This window comes from Lineus longissimus, chromosome 8 (genome assembly GCF_910592395.1).
Source record: "Lineus longissimus chromosome 8, tnLinLong1.2, whole genome shotgun sequence".
NCBI classification, from domain to species: Eukaryota; Metazoa; Nemertea; class Pilidiophora; order Heteronemertea; family Lineidae; genus Lineus; species Lineus longissimus.
In genome coordinates, this window is record NC_088315.1 from 19067275 (window position 1) to 19089245 (window position 21971).

Here is a 21971-nt window from a genome sequence, read left to right on the forward strand (position 1 = left end):
GGACAACCTCCTGCTTCACCAGCTATCAGGTGGGAGAGTCAGAGCACCAAGTTGTAAAAGACAAAGGACTGTTCCTCTTCGTACTACAGCAGCCGCAAGTTTTGGCAGAAGGGGCTACCTCTCTTTTTTTACCAGCCACAAATAGTGACAAAGATGAGGATTGACCAGTCCTCCTGCTTCACCATATCCTCAAGTTGCGAGAAACACGGGGAATGGCTATTCCTCCGGTTACACTAGCCACATGTTGTGAAAGACAGGTGACTATTCCTGGGATCTGGCTGCTCCATCCACAAGTGGTGAAAGACAGGGGGCTATTCCTCCTACCTTACCTGCCGCAGGTAGTGAAAGACAGGCCAGGGCCTACTCCTCTTATCACATCAGCCACTTTGTTGTGAAAGACAGGCGACGATTGCTCTTACAGGTAAGGAAAAAAACAGCAGACTCTTCCTCCATCTACCCCATCCGCAAGTTGTGAAAGACAGGGGACTACTTCTCCTGCTACGCCATCTACAAGTAGTTAAAGACAGTGGACTATTCTTCCTGTTACACCAGCCGCACGTTGTAAAAGACGGGACTATTCCTCCTACTACACCAGCCGCAAGTTGTCAAAGACAAGGGTACACCAGTCGCAAGTTGTGAAAGACAGGGGACTACTTCTCCTGCTACACCATCTGCAAGTCGTTGAAGACAGTGGACTATTCTTCCTGTTACACCAGCCGCACGTTGTGAACGTCCCCTGACTTTAACGACTTGCAGATGGTGTAGCAGGAGAAGTAGTCGCCTGTCTTTCACAACTTGCGACTGGTGTACCCTTGTCTTTGACAACTCGCGGCTGGTGTAGTAGGAGGAATAGTCCCGTCTTTTACAACTTGCGGCTGGTGTAACAGGAAGAATAGTCCACTGTCTTTAACGACTTGCAGATGGTGTAGCAGGAGAAGTAGTACCCTGTCTTTCACAACTTGCGACTGGTGTACCCTTGTCTTTGACAACTCATGACTGGTGTAGCAGGAGGAATAGTCCCCTGTCTTTTACAACGTGCGGCTGGTGTATCAGGAAGAATAGTCCACTGTCTTTCACAACTTGCGACTGGTGTACTCTTGTCTTTGACAACTGGTAGCTGGTGTAGCAGGAGGAATAGTCCCCTCTCTTTTACAACGTGCGGCTGGTGTAACAGGAAGAATAGTCCATTGTCTATATACGACTTGCAGATGGTGTTACAGGAGAAGTAGTCCCTTATCTTTCACAACTTGCGACTGGTGTACCCTTGTCTTTGACAACTGGTGCGTGGTGTAGCAGGAGGAATAGTCCCCTGTCTTTTACAACGTGCGGCTGGTGTATCAGGAAGAATAGTCCGCTGTCTTTAACGACTTGCAGATGGTGTAGCAGGAGAATTAGTCCCCTGTCTTTCACAACTTGTGACTGGTGTACCCTTGTCTTTGACAACTCGCGACTGGTGTAGCAGGAGGAATAGTCCCCTGTCTTTTATAACGTGCGGCTGGTGTATGTAACAGGAAGAATAGTCCACTGTCTTTCACAACTTATGGATGATGATGCAGGAGGAATAGTCCAGTCTTTCACAACTTGCGACTGGTGTACCCTTGTCTTTGAAAACTTGCAGCTGGTGTAGCAGGAGGAATAGTCCCCTGTCTTTTATAACGTGCGGCTGGTGTAACAGGAGGAATAGTCCTCTGTCTTTAACGACGTGCAGATGGTGTAGCAGGAGAAGTAGTCCCCTGTCTTTCACAACTTACGACTGGTGTACCCTTGTCTTTGACAACTTGCAGCTGGTGTAGCAGGAGGAATAGCCCCTTGTCTTTTATGACGTGCGGCTGGTGTAACAGGAAGAATAGCCCCCTGTCTTTAACGACTTGCAGCTGGTGTACTAGGAGTGAGTGAGTGGTCCCCTCTCTATCACAATGTACGACTGGTGTAGCAGGAGGAATAGTCCCGTCTTTTACAACCTGTGGCTCGTGTCACAGGAGAAATAGTCCCGTCTTTTACAACTTGCGAATCGAATGGTGTAAGCAGGAGGAATAGTCGCCTGTCTTTCACAACTTGCGACTGGTGTACCCTTGTCTTTGACAACTTCTGGCTGGTGTAGCAGGAGGAATAGTCCCCTGTCTTTCACAACTTGCGACTGGTGTACCCTTGTCTTTTACAACTTCTGGCTGGTGTAGAAGGAGGAATAGTCCCCTATCTGTCACAACTTGTGGATGGTGTAGCAGGAGGAATAGTCCCCTGTCTTTCACAACTTGTGACTGGTGTACCCTTGTCTTTGACAACTCGCGACTGGTGTAGCAGGAGGAATAGTCCCCTGTCTTTTATAACGTGCGGCTGGTGTATGTAACAGGAAGAATAGTCCACTGTCTTTCACAACTTATGGATGATGATGCAGGAGGAATAGTCCAGTCTTTCACAACTTGCGACTGGTGTACCCTTGTCTTTGAAAACTTGCAGCTGGTGTAGCAGGAGGAATAGTCCCCTGTCTTTTATAACGTGCGGCTGGTGTAACAGGAGGAATAGTCCTCTGTCTTTAACGACGTGCAGATGGTGTAGCAGGAGAAGTAGTCCCCTGTCTTTCACAACTTACGACTGGTGTACCCTTGTCTTTGACAACTTGCAGCTGGTGTAGCAGGAGGAATAGCCCCTTGTCTTTTATGACGTGCGGCTGGTGTAACAGGAAGAATAGCCCCCTGTCTTAAACGACTTGCAGCTGGTGTACTAGGAGTGAGTGAGTGGTCCCCTCTCTATCACAATGTACGACTGGTGTAGCAGGAGGAATAGTCCCGTATTTTACAACCTGTGGCTCGTGACACAGGAGAAATAGTCCCGTCTTTTACAACTTGCGAATCGAATGGTGTAAGCAGGAGGAATAGTCGCCTGTCTTTCACAACTTGCGACTGGTGTACCCTTCTCTTTGACAACTTCTGGCTGGTGTAGCAGGAGGAATAGTCCCCTGTCTTTCACAACTTGCGACTGGTGTACCCTTGTCTTTTACAACTTCTGGCTGGTGTAGAAGGAGGAATAGTCCCCTGTCTTTCACAACTTGCGACTGGTGTACCCTTGTCTTTTACAACTTCTGGCTGGTGTAGAAGGAGGAATAGTCCCCTATCTGTCACAACTTGTGGATGGTGTAGCAGGAGGAATAGTCCCCTGTCTTTCACAACTTGTGACTGGTGTACCCTTGTCTTTTACAACTTCTGGCTGGTGTAGAAGGAGGAATAGTCCCCTATCTGTCACAACTTGTGGATGGTGTAGCAGGAGGAATAGTCCCCTGTCTTTCACAACTTGTGACTGGTGTACCCTTGTCTTTGACAACTCGCGACTGGTGTAGCAGGAGGAATAGTCCCCTGTCTTTTATAACGTGCGGCTGGTGTATGTAACAGGAAGAATAGTCCACTGTCTTTCACAACTTATGGATGATGATGCAGGAGGAATAGTCCAGTCTTTCACAACTTGCGACTGGTGTACCCTTGTCTTTGAAAACTTGCAGCTGGTGTAGCAGGAGGAATAGTCCCCTGTCTTTTATAACGTGCGGCTGGTGTAACAGGAGGAATAGTCCTCTGTCTTTAACGACGTGCAGATGGTGTAGCAGGAGAAGTAGTCCCCTGTCTTTCACAACTTACGACTGGTGTACCCTTGTCTTTGACAACTTGCAGCTGGTGTAGCAGGAGGAATAGCCCCTTGTCTTTTATGACGTGCGGCTGGTGTAACAGGAAGAATAGCCCCCTGTCTTTAACGACTTGCAGCTGGTGTACTAGGAGTGAGTGAGTGGTCCCCTCTCTATCACAATGTACGACTGGTGTAGCAGGAGGAATAGTCCCGTCTTTTACAACCTGTGGCTCGTGTCACAGGAGAAATAGTCCCGTCTTTTACAACTTGCGAATCGAATGGTGTAAGCAGGAGGAATAGTCGCCTGTCTTTCACAACTTGCGACTGGTGTACCCTTGTCTTTGACAACTTCTGGCTGGTGTAGCAGGAGGAATAGTCCCCTGTCTTTCACAACTTGCGACTGGTGTACCCTTGTCTTTTACAACTTCTGGCTGGTGTAGAAGGAGGAATAGTCCCCTATCTGTCACAACTTGTGGATGGTGTAGCAGGAGGAATAGTCCCCTGTCTTTCACAACTTGTGACTGGTGTACCCTTGTCTTTGACAACTCGCGACTGGTGTAGCAGGAGGAATAGTCCCCTGTCTTTTATAACGTGCGGCTGGTGTATGTAACAGGAAGAATAGTCCACTGTCTTTCACAACTTATGGATGATGATGCAGGAGGAATAGTCCAGTCTTTTACAACTTGCGACTGGTGTACCCTTGTCTTTGAAAACTTGCAGCTGGTGTAGCAGGAGGAATAGTCCCCTGTCTTTTATAACGTGCGGCTGGTGTAACAGGAGGAATAGTCCTCTGTCTTTAACGACGTGCAGATGGTGTAGCAGGAGAAGTAGTCCCCTGTCTTTCACAACTTACGACTGGTGTACCCTTGTCTTTGACAACTTGCAGCTGGTGTAGCAGGAGGAATAGCCCCTTGTCTTTTATGACGTGCGGCTGGTGTAACAGGAAGAATAGCCCCCTGTCTTTAACGACTTGCAGCTGGTGTACTAGGAGTGAGTGAGTGGTCCCCTCTCTATCACAATGTACGACTGGTGTAGCAGGAGGAATAGTCCCGTATTTTACAACCTGTGGCTCGTGACACAGGAGAAATAGTCCCGTCTTTTACAACTTGCGAATCGAATGGTGTAAGCAGGAGGAATAGTCGCCTGTCTTTCACAACTTGCAACTGGTGTACCCTTGTCTTTGACAACTTCTGGCTGGTGTAGCAGGAGGAATAGTCCCCTGTCTTTCACAACTTGCGACTGGTGTACCCTTGTCTTTTACAACTTCTGGCTGGTGTAGAAGGAGGAATAGTCCCCTGTCTTTCACAACTTGCGACTGGTGTACCCTTGTCTTTTACAACTTCTGGCTGGTGTAGAAGGAGGAATAGTCCCCTATCTGTCACAACTTGTGGATGGTGTAGCAGGAGGAATAGTCCCCTGTCTTTCACAACTTGCGACTGGTGTACCCTTGTCTTTTACAACTTCTGGCTGGTGTAGAAGGAGGAATAGTCCCCTATCTGTCACAACTTGTGGATGGTGTAGCAGGAGGAATAGTCCCCTGTCTTTCACAACTTGTGACTGGTGTACCCTTGTCTTTTACAACTTCTGGCTGGTGTAGAAGGAGGAATAGTCCCCTATCTGTCACAACTTGTGGATGGTGTAGCAGGAGGAATAGTCCCCTGTCTTTCACAACTTGCGACTTGTGTGCCCCTGTCTTTCACAACGTGCGACTGGTGTAGCAGGAGAAATAGTCCCCTATCTGTCACAACTTGTGGATGGTGTAGTAGGAGGAATAGTCCGTCTTTGACTTTCACAACTTGTGGACGGTGTAGCAGCAGTAAAAGTCCCGTTTTTCACCACTTGTGGATGGTGTAGCAGGAGGAATAGTCCTGTCTTTTCGGTGAGAACTAGATGACACGAAACCATATTTGTCTCTTTACATAAATATTTTATTGCTGGTACCTAGCTGAGCATTGCATTATACAAGTAGAAATCTGTACACTGAGACGCTGTGTGCAGGTCATCTTCACAGTGTCTCCATCAGGCAAGAGGTGGCGCTCACAGACGACACAGAAACGTTGAATACTGGGTGACTTTTTAGTAAAATGACTTGCACCAGGGTCCACACTACACACTGAACTGGTTGGACAAAGATGGTGAAAATATCAACAATTTGTATCACTGTAAAATCAGTCAGGATCTGTCCTGGCTTTCTACAGCACTGTTATGGTAAAGACGCAATAGCCACAAAGGCATTGCAACAATTTGTGCTACTGTAAAATCAGTCATGATCAGTCATGACTTTCTACAGCACTGTTATGGTAAAGATGCAATAGCCACAAAGGCATTGCAACAATTCGTACTACTGTAAAATCAGCCAGGATCTGTCATGACTTTCTACACCACTGTAAGACCTAATAGGCACATGGGCGTTTTTTTGCTGTGTTACCCTTGAACTAATTGATGCATGACACACAGCATGAAATGCTGATGTTGAGATAAGTTGACACAAGTCAACTGTTGACATTCTCACCAACTTTAACAAAAGGTTGACAAAACGACAAACCGCAGTGAACACCCAAACATACTGGAACAGTCCTTGGATGGATTTGACCTCGGTTAATGCTGCCTTAAAAACGGTTCGAACGTTTGAAAATTCTGGACAATCTTTATACACTCATAATCACTGCCTTTCTTCTTCAAAATATGCAATCTCATCTTTTCCAGTTATGCTTGGGTCGTCACTGCTGACGATTTTAAGGATGTAACCTTTACATGAGAGGCACTCCACTAATATCGACACTTGATATAACATTTGGAACGACTTACTGATTGCTGATTCAGCAAGAAATACATGAAGAGTTCAAATGCAGAAGCCATCAAGTCCACTTCACGGACTGAACTGAGACCAATTTCAAGCGTGAGAGTCAGTTCTCTTGAAAACAAAGAACAGACTCCCAACCTTGGAAATCAAGCTTCACTTCATTTTGAAAGAGTCTAATTCCATTAGGATTTCAAGTTCTAGCCAAAATGGTGGTGTGTCATAGTCAACCTTTAAACCCTTGTCACTCCAATGAGACTCCTGCACTTTCTCCTGTCCGGGGCGTTTCTCCCATCATCTGGACATGGGTCCAGTTCTCAGGAGGCTCATAGGACTCGTATAAGAGTTTTTCGGGAAAAAACAATTTTCGTCACTTTTTCCCTTTTTCTCAAATGTGAGAACAGTCTGGTTTTGATGGCGTGCCTCAAATATGCTACATTTAACATCCTACCTAACAGGTGTGGATGGCTGCAAAATACTAGTTATGAAACCCTTACAATGAGCTCTAAATCGGTCAAAAGAAGACACTCATTTCACATCGTTTTAATAAATGCCCACAAAGTTATGAGATTCTAACCCCTTTAGGACCAACAATGAATGATTTCAATCGAAAATTTGAGTCAAAGGAATCGGCTTTCAAATACCAGGAGCTTGTACAAGTGTAGAAATCAGTTACGGAAGGTTTTTGACAAATTTAGTTCCCAATCATACTCCCTAATATTTTCACAATAATATTATTTTGGTCCTAAAAAGGTTTTGACGCGGCATACCAGCGTACATTACACATAATAGTAAACCTGTTCTGTCATTATTGTTTAAAACCCATTTAAAAACGTCGAAAATAAATTTCCCCCTCAAAGTCCTTTAAGTATAACGCACACAGGTGACGAAATCCACACTTTTTGACAAATCAGCAATGCAATCTCACCCTGGTAAACCAGTTTCCCAACCTCCTGAGAATCAGGCAGTCGTTCCAACTTGGTGAGCTGCTTTTTTTAAAACAGCTTGCCTGTTTGCCGGTGTGACCAGAATATCTAAGTCTCTGTATGTTTTTGCATAAGACATGTTTTTTGGTCTGTGCTGCCAAAACCAGCTTCTTCTGAAAGTGAAGCTTGACCCCAGGTCCACCCTAAATCGGAAACTCGAGAAGTTTTGAAACTGATTCACTGAGCAGCAAATCTTTCACAGAGAATATAACGAGCCAATTTATAATTCCATAAAACTGGATACTAATCACAATATCTCCTAATAATATAATAATAATCATGATTTTTACGGATATAGTTATGTAAAAATTAAAATTTTCAATACGTTGCAGCTACATACACGAGTTGTACAAATACATGTAAAAGTTGTGAACCACAGAACTGTGCGTTTGTAAAGTACATTCCAATTTACTATTAGGTGTCGCAAAACAAATTACATACTTTTGAGTTTGTATAACTACAATAATATCAATCAAAGATTGACAAAACTTCTGCACAAGTAGCCAAGATCAATAAGATGTTGACAGTTTTGACCTCACCTTCATTTGACTGAAATTTTTAAGTTATCTAAAATCAAAAGTATACAATCTTTTTTGTGCCACCTAGTATGACTAAGACAGCTGAACACTTACAAAAGCTGCTTACATTGTGTCTTAGCTCGACATAGTATGATACAAACTTGAATTACCGGTGATACCAAGAATTAATAAAGACTTTATTCATTCCTGTTGACACCTAAAACAAAATTCCATGATTGAATACGCACCTTTTTCATAATAAAAGCCAAAAACATCTAGCATTTCATAAAACTTCGTAGAAAAACTCACCATCGTGATCCAAGGAAAAATGTCTAATTTCTAAAATTTGGAAAAACTGGTTTTTGAACATGTAGCATTACTGTAAGTGTTAACGAAAACACATTTGGAGTAATGTGTTGCATTACTGTAAGTGTTAACGAAAACACATTTGAAGTAATGTGTTTTCGGTGTTAGAAGCCAAAATTGTAGTAAATAAACTGGTTCCTTCATACATGTAAGTCATCAGAATTTGGTTTCCTTTGATTTCCAATTAAAACACATTCCATCAAGTTCAAAATAATTTTCGAATCTTTGAAGGGAATATAGTTTTGGATTTTAGCATAAATAAGGCTTTAATAAACCCTTAACTACTTCGAGCCATTTCAATTTGCGGTTTCGTAAATTGTGAATTTTGCATACCAAATTTAGCATAATGACGACCCTGTTAACAGTAACTGCAATTAAATTCTCATCTAATTTTCACAGCCACATATTTTCGCAATTATAAGTGAACACAAAAATTAAAGCCAGGCCAATATTTTCTGGGTCGACCATAATTTGTGATGAAGTCAAGAGTACCTTGGATTTTGCAGAAAACTGCCCGTTTAATATTTGATACCAACAAGTACATTTTAAACCTTTATTTATTTATTTATTTAAACCATGTTTAGATGTTATTTTCGACCTCATTGAAACCCAGTGTGGACTTGTCAATGGAACTACACTTATTTATTACAGACCTGATATTTACACAAATGTACATGTATAATTTACATATCGCAAACGGACAACTTAAGCAAACAGACAGTTTGCTTTGATATTGTCGCCATTTTTTTATCGTCCTGTACACAGGCAACTGGAATTTCCCACGACACAAAGATTGCGATAAACACACCAGCAATCTATTTGAAGGTGTCAATGTCTCCCAATGACTATGTCATTTTGAAAGATTTTGAAAATTAATCGATTTGAAAAATTACCTCTATGTAGTAGTAAACTCTAGTTGCCTGTGGAACTTGTAAATATTTACGCGATTTCAATATGGCCATGGCTATTTCACAAAATATCTGTTTTGACAATCCAAGAACAATGGTTTGTTTTAACCCTATATGTTATACAGACTGATATTGTCAAAAGCTTGTCATATCTAAAGCCCCAAGCAAACAAGAGGCCCGTCATTGTTGCGACCTGCAAGAATTATCGCTGCGATGAGCGACAAAAGATTGCTGAAAGTCTGCAGATAAAACTGGTCAACGCAGGCTATGACATTTATCACAGGTCGCAGCGATGATCGATTCTTGTCCCAGGAACCTGCAACGACCATCGCAGACAAGAGATTTTATCATTGCAGGACACTGCAACAAAAAATCGCACGTTTGCAGGGCGCTTAAACTTGTAATGCGGAGGAAAAAATTACCGGGGGAAACCTTTAATGATTGTCAGTCACCCCTCCTCAATAATTTACGAAAAAATTTAATTGATCTGAAATGCATCTGATTGTCTTGCAGAATTTCTGACATCAAAATCATTTTCCAGAGAAAGATTCAGAAAATTTCTACTACCAAAAACTGCCAACTTTTCGTGGAGAAATCCATTTTTGCAAATTTTCAAAATAACCTCAACTCGCAATAATAACATCACTCAATTATCTTGGATTTGAAAAAGAAATTTTGCCAAAAGAAAATTGGAGTTTTTTTGAATATTCGCGACTTGCAAAATTAAGGAGGAAAGAAAATTTGGCCATCTAAAGTATATCGTGGTCCATCGAGATTGCAGCTGGTCACAGAAGAAAGTTCAAGCCTGATTTGATATGAACGAAGGAAAATTTGACAAGTTGAACAGACTCGGTCTCAGAAACATCACATCATCATTGGGTCCTTCCGACCCGGCAACCGTATGGCTTAAGCAACTGACAGACTGTAGGCCGCGATGCACGGAATAGCCCACTGACAACATTTACCCTATACACACATGTCCCCAATCACGTAGGTTAACCCTATTCTAGCAAGATGTAGCAAAGTGTTCGATAAAGCTCTTACATTTTCAACAGGAAACTGATTACTGAATACTGATTTTTAAGCAAGATTTTACCTGAAAAATGAACCAAGATGACGCACCGTCAGCTTAAAACAACACCTATTCACAGCAAGAAGACGTCATGACAAGACAACATATGCAGTGGAACCTCCCTTTGTGGACACCTCTCTATTAGGGACAACCTCTCTATTAGGGACAACCTCTCTATTAAGGACATCAGGTTCGGTCCCAAATTGGTCATTTCCATTCAATTCGACCTCTCTAATCAGGACACCTCTATATTAAGGACACCAGGTTCGGTCCCAAATTGGTTATTTCCATTCAATTTGACCTCTCCAATCAGGACACCTCTATATTAAGGACAGCACTTGTCAGTCCAGAGGGTGTCCTTAATAGAGAGGTTCTACTATACATGATTTCAATACCTTGTTTGGCAATGGTAATTGCATGCATACGGCCTAAAAAGTTACTTTTTGTGATGTCATCATTATCTGCACCTCTTTCTACAATGCATGAAAAATAACAGTAACAACATCGCCAGTAAGATATAATTTACAAATTGCTGGATTTGTGGCAAGCCATTGGTGCTAACAGACGTTTAAAACAGAATAATACTAATTCATAATTGCATCAACAAATTAAAGTGCCTCAAAGGAGCAATTTTTATTGCTGCAATTGGTGACGATTATCACTGACACTGTGCAACAAAAAGATTGCTTGTCTGCAGGAAAAAACGATAATTGCTGTACTCGACGCCGATAAAAATTGCAGCAATTGCTGATTCTTGTCGCAGGCACTTGCTGTGACCTCAGTAAACAAGTGATTTTTTGTCACATGCGATCATGATCACATTGACGAAAATCACCTGTCTGCGGGGTACTCAAACTTCCACTTGTAAGCCACTTACTTTGGACTTCAATGACTTTTGGTTAGTTCAAAAAGCACAGAAATCGTCCCGGTAATCTGAAAATTGTGAACTTGGGTAATTCAAAGGGCGAACACAATTGCATAGTTCTGTTTTGTTCTTCACTCTGTGAATACTGCATGAATAAATACTAAGAAATAGCTGAAAATTGTACGTAAGTACTTAGAGACTGACAACATCATCTCAAATGGTTGTACCCAATACCATTATCTAAGCAATACATTTGTATGTAATTATATTCATCACGTCCTACAGCCTGTCAGTTCACTTCTTAAACTTTAAATCAAATGTTAGTTCCATAAATCTTACGATTTCCCACGAGACAATTTGCATCACACATTTTCCTGGTACACAGAATACTAAGACAAGGGGAGGTCACTTCATATAATAAATGCTATAAAATATCTACCGTCTCCCGCTAGTCCGGGTCATCTTTAAAACATCTGAAATCCCGAGTTCAGGGACATTCATCTATGCACACAATCTCACCGAATATTCAAGGCAATGTTGAATACTGTGCAGACACAGTTTAGCCGGTTGAAGGGCACCTCTACAAGGGCCTAAACGTGTAATTGGCCTACGTGGAACAGAAGGTCCAATCCAGCTTAATAGAAAAATATTGTAAATGTAATTGAGTAAATGTTAATGTTTTGCAGCGTTTTATTTTCACGGATTTGCCAATCGCGAAATTAAACGCACGCGAAAATTTCTCGGTTCACAGTAATCCATATTTATCAATATTATCAGAATTTGGTGAGACTATGAGCATGAACGACGCCCGGAAGTTAAAAACGAAGGACATTTCTCCATGGACCATAACACTAACAACTGAAACATTCAAAACATTCCAGCATCTTGGGCAAGAGTGATGCAGCGTACTACTCACGGCTAAAAAACGTCGCCACCAGTAACGAAAAATAATTTACAAAATTATACCAAGTCTATTGGCGCAAGTCCAACTGAACACAATACTTTCTAATTTCCGTTTTGTAACCTGAGGTTTATGAATGATGTGCCGAAATTCAAAGGCCTTGTCAACTCTGTATAGATTCTTGTGTAGCATGGGGAAAATTACCTGAAAAGTTCGACTTGACAATTATTGATCAAATTAAACCTTGCTGGAGTGCCATACCGATAGATCTCCTGTCCACTGCTTAGAATTTTTGTCTACTGAGGCTTTTCGCATAAACAACCTGTGATAATTTGTCCTTTACAAAATCTGTCTGAATACTGAATAAATATAGGACAGGAAAGAATTTTTTTAAAGTTATAATTTGGGTTTTTAGACTGATATCAACTGTGGTACTCAACGCTTAACCCCGTTCTACCATGAAAACTATCAGTAGAACTCAGATGTGCTGCTCAATCGGCCCTACTACCCGAGCATTTCTGACCGGTACCCATTTATACACCTGGGTGAAGAGAGGCGAGTGGACAAAGAGACCTGCCTAGAGTGTCATGCAACAATGGGGATCGTACCAGGGACTCCTTGACCGCTAGCGACCAAAGCCACTACACCACCAGGGCTCCTGAATCTGCTACAGAGTGTGACAAGGTCTTCGAGTGATTGTTCCGAGCAAAGGTTTGATCACATGATCTACATCTAAAACCCTATGATAAGATTAATCTACTTACATTGTAGTACCCTATTTGAAAACACTAGTCTATTTCAGGTCCACTTTGCATTCAGAAATGTGTGAATAGATCTAATATAGCCTATGACAATATCATTTTAATCAATCGTAACAAAATCTAGCGCAATTCTGCCACACAATATTCAGCATAACATTCCTGACACTTAGTCTAGAGGTTTTTATTTACATTTGGTCCCCAGGAGGAGCCACCCGAAGGACAACAAAAGACCACAAGCAACATCGAAACAGAATACTGAAACCCAATGTTATACATTAAAGCTGTGCTCTGATGCGTCAAATAATCATTCTTCCCAATTTCGGTACCCTTCCGAAACTTTACGACTTAACACTGCAATCTCGAGCCGAAATCACAGAGGCTGTTTATACACATTTGAACCAGTTTCTAATCGAGTTGATCTCCATTTGCAACTGCCTCAGTCAGTTGCAGGAAATCTTAAAACAAAAAGATAGCTTGCAATGGGTTTTTCCAACGACAGTTGCAAATCGACATCAACGTCACACAGTAGGAATACAGAGTGTGCAAATACCGTGATATGAAAACTAGTGATGTGTGGTGTACCCTGTAGCTATAATAGTTGACCTTGAAAAGCGACACACCAATCATGCAACAACATTTTCTATGACCCCTACTGTACAGGATTACAAAAACCGATAACCCTAAAATTGCTATCAGTACGTGAAGACTAGCACAAATGTACATTTCAAGAAACCTACAGTCTTGAAGTCATTTTGATTGTTTTGACAAATAGTTTGGCTCCTTTTTTCTGATCCCCCCCTTACAGCATACTTACAGCACATACAAAAAACTAGTTTTTACTATCGGACAGAGAGTGTTAGAAGATGTCCAAAAGTTTGCTAACTTTTCTGCACGTCAAGCCAAAAGACCGTTCTAAATTGTATACAGCACAACACAACATCTTCAAATGTGCAAGAGGTCTTTATAAACTTCACTATTCATAGTTTAGCAATCCACCATTCCCATTGGTGACGGCAAACATCACTATTCATGGTTTAGCAATCCACCATGCCCATTGGTGACGGCAAACATCACTATTCATGGTTTAGCAATCCACCATGCCCATTGGTGACGGCAAACATCACTATTCATGGTTTAGCAATCCACCATGCCCATTGGTGACGGCAAACATTACTATTCATAGTTTAGCAATCCACCATGCCCATTGGTGATGGCAAACATCACTATTCATGGTTTAGCAATCCACCATGCCCATTGGTGACGGCAGACATCACTATTCATGGTTTAGCAATCCACCATGCCCATTGGTGACGGCAGACATCACTATTCATGGTTTAGCAATCCACCATGCCCATTGGTGACGGCAGACATCACTATTCATGGTTTAGCAATCCACCATGCCCATTGGTGACGGCAAACATCACTATTCATGGTTTAGCAATCCACCATGCCCATTGGTGATGGCCAACATCACTATTCATGGTTTAGCAATCCACCATGCCCATTGGTGACGGCAAACATCACTATTCATGGTTTAGCAATCCACCATGCCCATTGGTGACGGCAAACATTACTATTCATGGTTTAGCAATCCACCATGCCCAATGGTGACGGCAAACATCACTATTCATGGTTAAGCAATCCACCATGCCCATTGGTGACGGCAGACATCACTATTCATGGTTAAGCAATCCACCATGCCCATTGGTGACGGCAAACATCACTATTCATGGTTTAGCAATCCACCATGCCCATTGGTGACGGCAAACATTACTCTTCATGGTTAAGCAATCCACCATGCCCATTGGTGACGGCAAACATCACTATTCATGGTTCAGCAATCCACCATGCCCATTGGTGACGGAAAACATTACTATTCATGGTTTAGCAATCCACCATGCCCATTGGTGACGGCAAACATCACTATTCATGGTTTAGCAATCCACCATGCCCATTGGTGACGGCAAACATTACTATTCATGGTTTAGCAATCCACCATGCCCATTGGTGACGGCAGACATTCGTTCAGCAATCTGACGTGCCCACCGGTGATGGGGGTGGGGGATATGGATTGAAAAAGCTTCTCTCAGTTGACGGGGACGGCGGACAACTCATTTCGTCCGATAAATAATGGCTCCTAGGTGTCGGTGGCGGTGGGTATGGGTCCGAGTCGTAAAAGTCTGCTAATGAACGATAATATTTTTTTGACTGGTACGGCTCACTGTCCTCGCAAACGTCGGTGCTACACGGCGTCGTGGGTGGCGGGGGAATGTGCCGGTGCTTGTACGGCCGGTACGAACGCACCGTGGAAGGACTGTTTGATGAGTAATACAGGTCGGCGCACTGCGACCGGTCCGTCACCGGACTCGGCGGTGGGTTTAATGTTTCTTGCGGGTAGCGCGTCGCGCTCGACGACGACGACGACGCCCCCGTCACGTGATTGCGATCATAGTTCGACGGCCCCGTCGGGGCCGTACTGACTGACAATGACGTCGTATGCGATTTCCCGCGCGACATTGTTAATGTATGTGGTGGTGTGCTATGTCCCGATAAAGGATTTAACGGTTTTGTCATGATAATATCACCGGCGTGCTCATAACTTGTCTTTTTGCGATACGTATAAACGAAGAGTACGATGACGACAATAATGACGACTAGTGCCACCACGACCGCCACCACATATGGCGCGGGATTCGTATGAGTGTTCTGATGCGGACTCGCCACAACCGACGGACACAGTAACTCATCCGTCCCGTCGTTACAATCGCGAAAACTGTCACAGCGCTTGCTCGCGCTAATACAATCGTAATTATGACATTGATACTGGCGCTGCCCGCAGCACATCTTCTCATCTGAGCCATCTTGGCAGTCATAAATGCCATCACAAAAGTCCTGTTTTTTCACACACTGATAATTTTTGCACTGGAATTCGTCCGCGGCGCAACACAAGTCTTCATCACTACCGTCCGTGCACTGCGGTGAACTGTTACACTTATACTTCATGTCAATACACTGGCCATTCTTACAACGGAACTGCCCATTCAGACATTCGGGGCACTTAATCTCGTCTGACGAATCTTCACACTCGGCCAGACCGTCACAGCGCCATACCATCGGTATGCAGTCAATACTACCGCTCTCACAAGTAAACATATCCGGCGCACAAGTTGGGGGCTCCGTACACGTCACCCCGTCAGACGACAGCACTAAATTCACCGGACACGAACACTTCGTTGTACCGTCTTTTTTCAAGACGCATATATGCGTACAGCCACCATTATTCGGAACACAGGGGTGGCTTTTGATGCTATCGATTGTCATTCCCTCAACGCTATGAATATCACTTATATGCGAAACACGTCCCTGGACGTGCGATCGGCGACGGCCCGTTATTTTATCCACACGTTCGATCAACTGTTGATCCTTGTCGATCCAATACAAGAAATCGCCGTACACCGTAATCCCGATCGGATTCAAAACTTGCGTATTCACGAGAACTTTACGATTCTGGCCGAGAAGGTCGGAGAATTCGACCCGATGAAGTTCAACATCCGTCCAGTAAAGATGACCGAGTTCCATGTCCAATGCGAGCGCGCCAGGCTTTGCAAGATTCGTACTGATAATCGTCGTGATGGATTTGCCGTCCAATGTTGCACGTTCGATGCGAGGTGGGTTGACCTCGTTACTCCAAAACATCAGTCTGAAAGACAGAGAGTTAATTCAGAAGTGTGTAGAAGCAAAATTGGCAACTGAAATTTACTTTTGGGCAACCTTTCAAGCAATAGTACAGTAGAGTCTCCATTAGCAGACACCTCTCTATTAAGGACACTAGTTTTGGTCCCAAATTGGGGGTTTCCATACAATTTGACCTCTCTGATCAGGACACCTCTCTATGAAGGACAGCACTTGTCAGTCCAGAGAGTGTCCTTAATAGAGAGGTTCTACTGTACTCAGAAGGGAGTAGAGCTCATGATAGCTACATTTTGCCACTCTATACATCAAAGGGTCGAGGACATTTGAAAGAAAGAGGATGCAGTCCTCCTCTCAAACGGATTCTTCTTCTTCTTCTGCGTTCAGACCCTCTTTTGTCATTTTTCGTCACAATATTGAAATATCAGTCCGCATCAACGACTGTGACAAGGTCGAACAGATGACTGGGTGAATCGGCTGAAATAGTTCTCATAGCTCAGCATCACAACTGATAAAGGGTATTTCAACAAGGGGCCCATATATAACACATACCCTTTCAGAGGATGAAGGATGATTGCACGTGGCTTCTGGTTCTTGCCCTCAACCACTACGCCGACTGACGTCATGTCGAGCCTCGTGACGTTGATCACATTATTCTGCGCACAGGTCCAGTAGATGTGTCGGCAGTAAGGGTCCAGGGCGATGTGGTATGGCTGATGAAGGTCTTGTGGGTTGGGTACAAGCGTTGATGCCTGAAAGCATTCGACAACAGATTAATATTCATCATTTTAACAAGTGCAATGTGTCATAGTTGACCAGCTTTAGTTGACACAGTGAGAGTATTACTCTTAGCATTGGTGGGGCCTACCCTGAGGATAGTCTAGTGTTGTGAAACACCACTATCTAAGGTGTCATAGTTGACCGGCTTTAGTTGAAACAGTGAAAGAGTATTACTCTTAGCATTGGTTGGGCCTGCCCTGAAGACAATCTAGTGTTATGAAACACCACTACCTAAGGTGTCATAGTTGACCGGCTTTAGTTGACACAGTGAAAGAGTATTTCTCTTAGCATTGGTTGGGCCTACCCTGAGGATAGTCTAGTGTTGTGAAACACCACTATCTAAGGTGTCATAGTTGACCGGCTTTCGTTGACACAGTGAAAGAGTATTACTCTTAGCAATGGTGCAGCCTGCCCTGAGGATAGTCTAGTGTTGTGAAACACCACTATCCTTAGTAAACGTGGTCACAATCTCAGGTTCAACTAAGTACCTTTGGTCAGAATGATATGAAAAACTCTTCAGGCCCAACAAATCCAGACTTACATCACTTCCATTATCCTGCGCCCTCTTGATGGTTTTCGTTCGTCCATCAATCCAGTACATGAACCTGTCGACAGGATCGTAATCAATGGCCTTGACATTGCGAAGTCCGTGAATCGGCAGGACGATATCTGGTGAGTTGTCGAGATCGCGGACCATACGGTTGATCAGGTTACGTTGACTAAACAACAGGAAGGAATCAGGAGCTGAAATGAAACAAGTAAAGATTGGATCATCAGTTGGGATCTCCATTTCCATTAGCTGGGATCTTCCCTTCCATGTTTTTCTTTTAAGTGCATACCACTGCACATTTTGAAGCCAATTATGGTCCTATATTGAGACAATTTCCTTTAAGTCTATTTGAAATTGTGTACTTTCGGCATTATTCGAATAACTCTTCAAACAAAATACAGTGGAACCTCCCTTAGCGGACACCTATCTATCAAGGACAACCACTCTATAAAGGACATGACTTGTCAGTCCCAAGGGTATCCTTAACAGAGATGTACTACCGTACTTACGACTGCAAGTCCTGTTATCGGCATTGAGGGAATAATGCGTTGGGCAATCACAATGATGCGGATATGTCGAGTTGTACTCCCAGGAATGCGCCAAGCAGAGGTGGGAGCAGCCGCCGTTATTGACGCCGCACGTGTTCCAACCGGACTGACGCGACGCGTGGAACACCAAGATATCCATGACGTAATCAAGGTGACCTTGGATCCTGGTTCGATTCAATCCGTTGGTCTTGTTTGCGCGTTCGATGCTGCGTGTGTTCCAGTCGGTCCAGTAGATATAGTCCTGGTACTGCGTCAGGCCGAAGGGATGAGGCAGGGACTGGGCCACCTTACGTCGGTTCGTCCCTGAAAGATGACCAATGGGGTTTGTATGGTTAAAAGTCTATCGCCAGAAATACCCAGCTTAGTGCTATTGGAGAATCGAAATGGTTATGGTATTCATAGAACACAAATAAAGTCAAGTCCTGTGCCACAATCTAGTGTCCCCAGAAGTGCCCAGTTGCACGAGTGAGAACTGGATGCCTAGGTTTTTACCAGGCCGTTCAAAACTCCCCATTTTTATAACCATTTCATGACACGTTGCCTTTAAACAACACCTTACTCACCATCCATATCTGACGATTCGATTCCATTGAAGTCCAGATCGGCCCAATAAAGTCTCCGATCAGCGTAATCGACGGTCAGACCGTGCGTACGTCCCAACTTCCCGTCCTCGCCAACCAACACAGCACGGTGCGTCCCATCCAGAGCCGCGCGGTGGATTTTCGGATTCGTTCCCCAGTCCGTCCAATACATGTGACCATCCGGCGGATCTAATGCCAACGCACGAGGATTCTCTATATCCTGCCATATCAAGACTTTTCTGGACGATCCGTCCAAACGGGCCATTTCGATTCTATTCGTGCCCGCATCCGCCCAATAGATGTTCCGTGATACCCAATCGACCGCCATGGCCTCGGGATATTCCAACCCAAACTCAACAATGTGCTCCATTGCGCTACCATTCATGAAAGCTCGGCTAATACTCTGAAAGAAATTCACGGAAAATGTAAAGAAATTCATGGAAAATGTAAAGAAATTCACGGAAAATGTAAAGAAATTCACGGAAAATGTCAAGAAATTCAAATTCCTTACTTTGGTGCCCAACAAAAATAGTCTAGTACCATACCTTTTTTAATGATCAACTTAATAAACTTAATTGCAATTAACTTATTCAAATAATGGCTTTCAATTTGCCCCCTGAAGACAATTCACAGCAATTCCCTCTGAAAACAAGCAATTTTCAACGCATGCGATTTATATCACAGATCGCAGATATCAAAATTGCTTTTTTGGTCGCTTGGACGCAAAACTTCTCCCACACATTGCTACGAAACTGGCCTTATCGTACCCACCTTTAACGTGATATCCGTCCAATAAATCCGATTATCGTTGATATCAAAATCCAGGGCGCTCGCTTCCTTGACGCCAGACAGCGGGATGACCACATCGTTATGATTCGTCTCCAGCGAGATACGACGGATATCTGAGCGTTGCGAGAATAGCAGAAAAGCCTCGGGAACGATGCAGGTTTTCTGATTGGCTAGGAGCTCGAGGCCCATTGGACAGGCGCAGATCGGTCCCTTTAGCGGCCGATTCAAACAAAGATGGCTACATTCGCCGTTATTTTCCGCACAGGGATTAGTACCTGAAATTGAGATGGAGAAATTCATAAGGACTTTGGCAACGAAATATCATTTACATGTTAAGCATGGCAGTTCACCACTGCATCCAACCAAGATGAACTTATATATTTTTGATCGGACTCAAAGCCAAGAGAACCTAAAGAGACTACATTGTAGGTATTTATCCAATTGTTTCTTGCAAATGTAAACTTCGGCAACCTAGCACCAAGGAACATTCTGCCGGCTTGAAAAGACGTCACGACTTTCAGCTTGGAACTGCCGACACCCGGCAGCAAACAGTCAATCGTTTTGTGGCCCACACCGTGAGGATTTGATGGTACTGAAATCCAAACGCAGAACATCATTCAAAGTAATCACAAACAGAATAACCTGGCGATACTTACCATCCTCCTTATGGACATTGACCGCCTTCAGTCCCATCAAATCAGGCAGCTGGTCGATGATCGTCTCTCGTAGACGGCCATTTTTCTTATTCACACGCTCGATTGAGCGGCGCTGCCAGTCGGTCCAGTAGATATAGTCACCTGCACAAAATGTGAATCATTAGAAGTGAATTTGGCAACCTGGGCCCATTTGCTTAATCGGGCCACAGCAAGTCTATTTCAGACACAAAATCTACAATCTTCCCTAGAAGTGAGTAAAGATCACCAAATTTTTTCACAGCAACACCTTTACAAAGATCGTACATTTTCACATCAACATCTTCATATCTCAGATCTTTCGTAACAGGCCAAGTTGAGGGAAGTCATCTTGACCCACAAGGCTCCGAGCTCGCAACATCCCTTTAACAACCTCTATAGGCTGTCATAAAGGTCAGGATTGGACTTATTTAGAGTAGGATGAGGAGAAGTTGGAAGGTCCAGCATCACAACTGACTTACCCAGCAAACTGAAGCCAAAGATGTGCGGCAGTTGATCCGACACCAACACCCTCCTTCCCGTCCCATCCATATTTGCCACCTCGATCTTATCCGTCTTCGCATCGCCCCAGTAAATATTCCTCGATACCAAGTCGATGGCGATACCGTTCGGCCACCCCAAGGACGTGTTGATGAGAACCAAGCGGTCGGAACCATCGAGCGCAGCGCGTTCGATCTTCGGGACTTTGCCCCAGTCCGTCCAGTACATAAACCTGGAAAAAAGACATTATCTATCAATTCTTGTTTGTACAGAAGAACACCGACTCCCCAAGAGGCTGCTGAACTGGTGTAACGTTATATGAGTGTTTCCGCATCTGAGTGTTCCCCCTCATTGTTCGAGAACACTGAAAGATAATCAATTTTTCTGTGTTTTCCCCCCATAAAAAATTTTGTATCAAGGCCACATGTTCTTAATTTCTTGGTTGACGGGAGAGCCAATCCAGATTTTAGGACTTAAAAAGCTTTTAACGAACCACCAATTGCCCCCAACCTTGGAAAGTTGATAAAAGCAACACTCTAATTACATCAACCGCACCCACTTCATCGACAAACTATCGACGAGTAAACGTCTTCAAATAGACTTTGCGGTTTGACGAAGCAATTAACAAATGGCCAAACCCATTAGGTAATTACTCATTTCACTCCCTGCAGTGAACAAGGAGAAGGAAGTCCCCCCATCATGATCAACGATAGTGATTTAGTGCGGACCGATTGATTCTGTTTAATCACGCCCAAGGCTCGTAAACCTACATAACTGATTTAATGACGGAGACATTTCATTTGATAATTTCCATGAAAACTGGGCAGAATTCCAAAATGGACATCATGAAATTATGGCCAACAACAAAGATTTTCAAACTGCTCAGTATGAAGACTAAATATCAGATTTTTCTCTCTTTGTGATGCAATTCATGCTTGAAGAACCTTATCACCAGCTGAACACAACATTACCAATTTCGGAGACTCCAACAACACAATTTTTCCAACACAATCGAAAAACTTTCTCATTTCATAGAAAAGGCCAACTCGGCAAGCTGGAAAGCCAGCCAATT

The 21971-nt window shown here is 43.5% G+C and overlaps 1 protein-coding gene across 1 annotated transcript in view; it reads right to left on the bottom strand.

Moving 5' to 3' along the window:
• Window positions 1–13985: 13985 nt before the first annotated feature.
• The window catches only part of LOC135493037 (low-density lipoprotein receptor-related protein 6-like), a 39800-nt gene continuing 31814 nt past the window's right edge, over window positions 13986–21971 (bottom strand). Inside the window, exons 6-13 of the mRNA XM_064779821.1 lie at window positions 20881–21131; window positions 20384–20524; window positions 19710–20002; window positions 18921–19341; window positions 18319–18660; window positions 17801–18003; window positions 17032–17231; window positions 13986–16489 (exon numbers count right to left, since the gene is read on the bottom strand). Coding sequence (XP_064635891.1) covers window positions 14815–16489; window positions 17032–17231; window positions 17801–18003; window positions 18319–18660; window positions 18921–19341; window positions 19710–20002; window positions 20384–20524; window positions 20881–21131 — 3526 coding nt within the window. The 3' untranslated portion in view covers window positions 13986–14814. The remainder of the gene's footprint in view (window positions 16490–17031; window positions 17232–17800; window positions 18004–18318; window positions 18661–18920; window positions 19342–19709; window positions 20003–20383; window positions 20525–20880; window positions 21132–21971) is intronic.